The sequence below is a fragment of the Cimex lectularius genome, unplaced genomic scaffold, assembly GCF_000648675.2.
Source record: "Cimex lectularius strain Harlan isolate CLEC.00 unplaced genomic scaffold, Clec_2.1 scaffold14, whole genome shotgun sequence".
Lineage (NCBI taxonomy): Eukaryota > Metazoa > Arthropoda > Insecta > Hemiptera > Cimicidae > Cimex > Cimex lectularius.
The window spans coordinates 1,563,703-1,571,806 of NW_019392637.1; the positions used below are offsets into that span (position 1 = coordinate 1,563,703).

At 37.8% G+C, this 8,104-nt stretch overlaps 1 protein-coding gene across 2 annotated transcripts; it reads left to right on the forward strand.

Moving 5' to 3' along the window:
- The first annotated feature begins 5,776 nt into the window (after positions 1 to 5,776).
- LOC106663083 lies at positions 5,777 to 8,104 on the forward strand. Of its 2 annotated transcripts, XM_014387647.2 has the most exons (3): positions 5,777 to 6,148; positions 6,304 to 6,356; positions 7,244 to 8,104. In XM_014387647.2, the coding sequence occupies exon 3, from the start codon at positions 7,253 to 7,255 to the stop codon at positions 7,796 to 7,798; it is 546 nt and encodes a 181-aa protein (XP_014243133.1). In that variant the 5' UTR covers positions 5,777 to 6,148; positions 6,304 to 6,356; positions 7,244 to 7,252; the 3' UTR covers positions 7,799 to 8,104. The 2 variants fall into 2 exon arrangements, with proteins under 2 accessions (XP_014243133.1, XP_014243131.1); XM_014387645.2 differs by lacking the exons at positions 5,777 to 6,148; positions 6,304 to 6,356 and adding an exon at positions 6,926 to 7,114.

Genomic DNA, 8,104 nt, shown 5'->3' on the forward strand with positions numbered 1-8,104 from the left:
TTTTTACTCTCTCCTGTTAAGTGGAGGTGGTGAACTCCTACTGGATCCTAGCGTCCTGATATCAAGGCGAAAATTTCATTTATATTCTACCAAAAACTAATTTTTTACTCTCTCCTGTTAGGTTTAGGAAGTGGGCTCCTATTGGATCCTAGCTCCTGATATCAAGGCGAAAATTTCATTTATATACTGCAAAACGAATTTTTTATTCTGTTCTGTTACGTTTACGAGGTGAGCTCCTATTGGATCCTAGCGTCCTGATATGAAGGCTAAAATTTCATTTATATTGTACAAAACGAATTATTTACTCTCTTCTGTTACGTTTAGGAGATAAGCTCCTACTGGATCCTAGCGTCCTGATATTAGGGCGAAAATTTCATTTATATTCTACAAAACGAATTTTTTTCTCTCTTCTGTTACGTTTAGGAGGGGAGCTCCTACTGGATCCTAGCGTCCAGATATCAAGGCGAAATTTTCATTTATATTCTACAAAACGAATATTTTACTCTCTTCTTGATATCAAGGCGAAAATTTCATTTATATTCTACAAAACGAATTTTTTACTCTCTTCTGTTACGTTTAGGAGGTGAGCTCCTATTGGATCCTAGCGTCCTGATATGAAGGCTAAAATTTCATTTATATTGTACAATACGAATTGTTATCTCTCTTCTGTTACGTTTAAGAGGTGAGCTCCTACTGGATCCTAGCAAGTAGAACACTGAATGACACGGAAAGTAAACTTTCGACAATAGAAAAGGAACTTCTAGCCGTAGTATGGGCTTCGAAATATTTCAGATCCTATCTCTTCGGACGACGATTCAAAATTTTCTGCGATCCCTCTACAATGGCTCTTTTCACTAAAAGAACCGAACTCTAAACCACTAAGATGGAGATTGAAATTGGAAGAATATAACTACGAAATAATTTTAAAAAAGGATTTGAACACGTTTAGCTGATGCCCTATCTAGAGTAGAAGTAAATGCTAATGAAACAAACGACATAGACAATTTGGATGGTATGAGTATAGACGAATTTTATAGTAAACACCCCGAACTCAGAGAAGAAAATTTAGAAGACTTAAATTCTTAAAATGACTTAGGTAGGCCGTCCATTGGAGCCGTTTTCGCCCGAACTTGCTCGGCCGTTGCACGGTCGAATAGGACCGGATGATCCAAAAGCGAAGAAACGAATGAGCACGCGTCCATTAAAACCAATTTTTTCGGCCGTGTTGGGTGTACGGCCGAAGCACTTCCCGATCCAAATAAAGTTGGATTTTCCAGTCCTATTCGACTTCAACTGTCAACCACGTGACTTCAAACGCTCACCATTGTTTAACGCCGTTCTTTGCTTTTTGCTTACTTTTTCGTTTCGTTTTCATTTCGATGGATTGCGAAAAATTGATGTGTGGTTGAGGAGCAGGCTCTTGGGACATGCGTGATCCACTCTATCATGTGTGGTCAAGGATAGCTTTAGAAATGGAACTTCCAATATTTTTGTTTATTTCTTTCATTCCATTTGTATGTAAACTAAGAATTTTCGAGCAGCAACAAATCTTCTACATCCATTTGGGCTGTGTCGTGAACTGACGAAAATCGGCTACAGTGGACGACGGCGTTCGGCGTTTGGTCAAATAGTTCGGCTGTTGAACGGCCGTCGTAGTTCGGTTCCAATGGACGAGCAGCATTAGAATTTCAACGCTCCGATACTGATCGACTTCACTTAGACAACGAGTCCGTAATAGTGAATATAGAAGAAAACGAGCAACCTGATGAAGACGCTACAATTCATTCCAATTTTAATGGTAACACAGTAATCAATATACCCTATTAGAAGAACCAATTAATAAAATAAATAATCAAATCATTATTTCTGAAGTAGAATGTGCCCCTGCCAAATCACCACACATATTCTACATGAGTGGATAGTTTTGTTGTACGCTCATATCGCATAATTTTCTTTACTTTTTATTGTTTCCTTTTGAAAATGTTCTTCATTGTTTAACAGTCGAATGTGTTCAATTAGTGTATAGTGAAAGCGTTCTATTACTCCGTTTGAATCAGGGTGTTGTGAAGATATGAAATGTACATTAATTTTGTATAATTTTAAGAGTTCTATAAGAAGAGCAATGTTAAATTTTACTCCGTTGTCTAGTACTATTTGTTCTGGTGTATTATGTCTACTGAAATGTTTAATCAATTTGTGTATTATTTCGATCGCTTGCCCGGAATTAAGTTTATAGGCTTGTGCAAATCTCGAAAATGTGTCTGTAACCGTAATAAATTTTTTGTTATCTAGTGTTATGGTGTCAATATGTACTAATTCGAACGGTTTTGTTGGTGTGGGGGTAATATTGAATTTTAGCTTGAGGGGCCTTCGGTCATATTTTACTAATAGGCAATTTTCGCATTGATTGATAAAGGTTTGTACGGATTTTCTTTGGTCGGGCCAATAATATAATCTTTTAATTGCAGTATCGGTTTCATCGATTCCCCGATGATTTGTTTTCCCTACATGGTAATTTTCAATTATTTCTTTTACTTCCTCTTTCGATTCAATGTCCATCAATTTATCGGTTTTGAGTGAGTAGAAATACTTTGATTGAATATAAAAAATATAATTCACTATTTTCGTGGTCCGCTTGACCAATTAATACATGACAATTAATTAAGGTTTTTAGTTGAGATGAAAAAAGCTAATGGCACGAGAGGGATTCGAACCCACGATCTTCGGCTAGATACGCCGCTGCTCTACCACCTGAGCTATCGTGACCTTGAAAAATGGCAAAAGGAGGGAAAACTCGTAAGGTGGGGTTGAGATGGGGGGAGTTGATGTCCGAGTGGATTGAGGTCACGATAGCTCAGGTGGTAGAGCAGCGGCGTATCTTGCCGAAGGTCGTGGGTTCGAATCCCTCTCGTGCCATTAGCTTTTTTTTTCATCTCAACTAAAAACCTTAATTAATTGTCATAAAAAATATATTTTGCATTTTATAAATTCACTTTTTTCCACATCCTACATGTATTTGTTAACAATGTTTGTAAATCCCAGGCCCTGAAGATGATCTTAATAAAGATCGAAACGTTAGCACGATAAAGAAAATGTTTTTCTGAAACCTATATCACACCAGACCGCATCTCACGATTTCTGAATAATTATCGATTAACGGTCATTAATCACCACACATACCTAGTAAAATTGATTTCAGCATCTTTAAAATATAATGCCAGTGCTGAACTAAATTTTTCATAGATGTCACTTTCAAAATATAGACCGTATTTAGTTTTGGGAACTATATAAATTTAATAAAATTAATAACATCCTTTTCAAATGTTTTCTTTGAAAGTTGTACCAATATTCGTTGTTTTGAGTTGTCGAATAAACTGATAATTTTGGGTTTGGCAGGGGCACATTCTACTTCAGAAATAATTGATTTTATTAATTGGTCCTTCTAATATGGGTATATTGATTACTGTGTTACTATTAAAATTGGAATGAATTGTTGCGTCTTCTTCAGTTTGCTCGTTTTCGTCTATATTCACTATTACGGACTCGTCTAAGTCGATCAGTATCGGAGCGTTGAAATTCTAATGCTGCTCGTCCATTGGAACCGAACTACGACGGCCGTTCAACAGCCGAACTATTTGACCAAACGCCGAACGCCGTCGTCCACTGTAGCCGATTTTCGTCAGTTCACGACACAGCCCAAATGGATGTAGAAGATTTGTTGCTGCTCGAAAATTCTTAGTTTACATACAAATGGAATGAAAGAAATAAACAAAAATATTGGAAGTTCCATTTCTAAAGCTATCCTTGACCACAGATGATAGCTACTGAAGATAATTATGTTGTCAAGGTACACCATGCAATTGGTGATACCACGGAGGATATTGTCCATAACCCGTTGGAACGTGGGTGGCGAATGTTTTTAGCCCAAACGGCATTCTTAGGAACTCGTAATGTCCCTATGTTGAATGCTGTCTTAGGAATACTCTCAGGACTCAGCTCTACCTGATGAAAGCCACTGGACAAATCTATCGCAGAGAAATATTGACATCTCCCTAGCCTATCAAATAAGTCTGTGATATTTGAAAGTGTGTACTTATCATCTATGGTTTTATCGTTTAATTTTCTGTAGTCTACCACAAGACGGAACTTCTCTTTTCCAGAGGCGTCTCTTTTTTTTGGTATGATCAGTATCAGCGAGTTTCATGAAGAGCTAGATGGCTGTATTATGTTATGTTCTAACATTTCGTCAATTTGTCGCCTAACTTCGTTTTTATATATCTCAGGATATTTATAGGATTTAGTGTAGATTGGTACCTCGTCTTCAGTTCTTATTACATGTTTTACGTCATTAGTGAATGTCACCTCGGGTTAAGGGGGAGAAAAATGCAATTGTGCTTAATCGACATCTGATAAGCCGAGTGCATTTTTCTGTACAAGTAACGCTATAACTAATATTGAATAATATAANAAAGATCGAAACGTTGGCACGATAAAGAAAATGTTTTTCTGAAACCTACATCACACCCGACCGCATCTCACGATATCTGAATAACTATCGATTAACGGTCACTAATCTCTACACATAATATATATAACTTACATATATCATCACATCACAATCAAATCAAACATTTTTCACATAGTCTAATTTTTCAACAATTTAGCTTTCCTTTCCCTATTTATTCCCGTCTATATAATCCTGAAAGGATAATCTGGCCGACCGTTACCAACGTTTTTTCCCTTCGTCGGCTCTTTTCATCTCAAAGGAGCCGACGCCTTATACAAAAATGTCTTTTCTATACCGACTTCCTTCCCCACCCCTTCAAAATCCAACGTATAAAAACATAAAACAGCAATATCTCACTGGCACTCTCAACACGACACGCAAGAATGGCACAATTACACAGAAGACAAACGCTTTAAGTGAGTAGAAATACTTTGATTGAATATAAAAAATATATTTTGCATTGTATAAATTCACTTTTTTCCACATCCTACATGTATTTGTTAAATTTAACAATGTAAATCCCAGGCCCTGAAGATGATCTCAATAAAGATCGAAACGTTGGCACGATAAAGAAAATGTTTTTCTTTATATTATTCAAAGATCGTGAGATGCGGTCTGGTGTCATGTAGGTTTCAGAAAAACATTTTTTTTATCGTGCCAACGTTTCGATCTTTTATTGAGATCATCTTCAGGGCTCAATGTGTTTGTCTTCTGTATAATTGTGCCATTCTTGCGTGTCGGGTTGAGAGTGCCCGAATCGTGTCTCAATACGACACGCAAGAATGGCACAATTATACAGAAGACAAACACTTTGAGCCCTGAAGATGATCTCAATAAAGATCGAAACGTTGGCAGGATAAATAAAATGAAAAAAAGAAAATTTTCTGAAACCTACATCACACCAGACCGCATCTCACGATCTTTGAATAATTATCTATTATCGGTCACTAATCACCACACGTTTTTCTGAGACCTACATCACACCAGACGGCATCTCACGATTTCTGAATAATTTCATTTATATTCTACCAAAAACGAATTTTTTACTCTCTCTTGTTACGTGTAGGAGGTGAGCTTGTTTACATTTGTCTAGGCTTTTCGGTGTTGCTGTATATGGTGGATCGCCTTCATTCCAGTTGTTTATTAAAATCTGCAACGGCTTTGCTTGATGAAGCTGAAAATAAGTACTTGTATCTTCAAGGTCATAACTATCTGTTATTTTTCAACAATTCATCTATCATTCAATGCATCTCTCGGTTTTTCCTTTATCGCGTAAATCAGTCCCTTCGGTAGATGAAAATATGGCGAAATCCCGTTAAAAACATGTTTACGTCGTCCGTGGTGGAATATTTTCTTTACACTCGGATTCGTAGAAAGTCGCCGGTTTAAAATAGGGTTGTAGTTGATCTACGTCCGCACCTTTCGCCGAGTCAAAACGTAAATCGTAGCACGATTTTTCCATTTTTACTCTCGCCTAGGGCAAAGCGAGACGTGGCGGACCTTGAAAAACGTGTTAATCCATATTGGCACCCTCCTTGTTAAATTTGTTTATACTATTCAAACATGGGATTTTTTACGTTGGCAGCCTTGCTTATAACAGTGAAATAATCCGAGTTTTTTTTTATATCAGTTTTTGTTGACGTGAGTTTTTTTTGTTTTGTTTTCTCAAGATATTATCGACGTTTTATCAATATAAAAGCGTTTAATTAAAACAAAAAAATCGCATCAACTTATCATAAGCATAAGCAAGAGAAATATCGGTGTTCAAAATTCTGGTTGGTATTTTTTTTTTTCAGTTGTACGTAGTTGAGGCTTTGTCCCCGATGCGAATAAGCCCGTCTCAATTCAGGTAAATCCTCGTTTCTTTTTTGTTTTTAATCGTAATTTTATTATTTAGATACTTTCAGACGGAAATATTGATCCTGAATGGTTGTTTCCAGGCTTGTAGAAATATGCAAGGTTGCAATTTTTGCCTAAGCGTTTGATAGGTGCCTGTTCGAACAGGCAAGGATCAAAATTGCCAATAAATATATCAAATCCTCCAATATTTTTAATCTGACCAGGTTGTATCTTAAGTTCCGATTTGCTCTGTGCTCACTTAATTTTAAAAAACTATACTTCTTTGACATCCGTTGGATTTAACCTGTTCAGGTTTTTGGGGGTTTAACGGTCCCTTGACCTTGGGAGCCCAACCCTTTCTCATTGATAATTTGAGCAGAACTGCAATGGTCAGACTGTAAAAAACCTGGATGACTATAAGTCAAATAGTAAATTTTCTTGAAAACTGTAGTCAAATGAGATTGGTCAAGTTAGATTTGTCTTACTTTTAATATTTAAATGAGATGACTTTGATCTGGTGTCAGATGGCATTGGATTTGATCAGACCTGCAAAGGTCTGAAGGCTAAAAAAAAACATGGCCGACTGTAAATCAAACTGAATTTTTTTTTTTAAATTTTGAGGTCGGGTGAGAATGATCAAGTTGGATTTGACTCATTGGCAGGATTTAAAAGGGTGGCGTTTGACCTGATGTCAGGTAGCATTGGATTTGATCAGACCTGCAAGGGTCAGTTGGCACAAGAATGGCCACAGTCAGGTTACGAAGTAAAGTGAGGGCATTGAATTTTTCTGGGTTTAATCGGTTGCAGTTGAATTTTACCAAGAGTCAAGCTGTTCAACCACATGTAAAACTGTAATTCAGAATTTAAGAAAATTAATGTAATATTTACAATTTCCAGATTATTGCGATGTCATTGGCATTCGGGGAGACAGGGAAGTGGGAGACGGTTGAGGACGTCTTGTACTCGTTGGACTGCGTGTCCGTGATGAAGAAACCCGATCCGAGAGTGATCAGGCGCCCCAACACAGCTGCGAAGAAGGCGAGCCCAATCGTCGTCCCGCGTCACACCGGCATCGGCCGTGGCGTCTTGATTCGCGAGATCGAGAACGAGTATGGTGTTGGTTTTCGCGACTCGTTCCTCCACAGCGAGCTGCGCCAAGCGCACGCCTGCGACTTCTCGAATGAGTCCATCGAAGCCAACTGGGCGCCAGAGGTGGTGAAAGAACGGGGGATATGGGTCGAAAGGGAGCCCAAGACGAACATTGGCGGTTTCGAATCGAATGGGTGGTCGGTGCCGGACAGGTTTGAAGATGCGCCCTCGCAACAGCCGCCGTCTCAGCAGGACTCCGCCAAGCTGAGGTCCCTCTACAGTTCGGTCGTCCGGTTGAAAAACCGCAATGCGCTCATCGCCGGTCTCAACAAGTCTCACGACAGCCGAAGGCCTTTTTCATGACTAACAGGACGAAACTGTAAAACAGTTCCTTTTATTCATTATTCCGGTGACAACCAGTGACAACCGGTGACATTATTTCATCAACAGAAAAAAAAGTTTTTATTAAAATATTCTAATTTTAAGGAAAATAGTAAAAAAAAATTTCAAAACAAACAAATAATCTCCATTTGGAGCTCATTTGTTAAATTATTATTTGTTAATTGCCCAAATTAGTTGATATATCGAATTACCATTTGAAGAAGAAAAAAAAGTTAAGAAAAAATGAAATATCAAGTGTTCAATTTCGTAAATAAAATAATCGTCAAA

Coding starts and splice junctions, on each gene's coding strand:
- LOC106663083 (XM_014387645.2), top strand. CDS start 7,088: ATGGCCACAGTCAGGTTACGAAGTAAA. Junction 7,115..7,243: donor CAGTCAGGTTACGAAGTAAA/GTGAGGGCATTG, acceptor TACAATTTCCAG/ATTATTGCGATGTCATTGGC.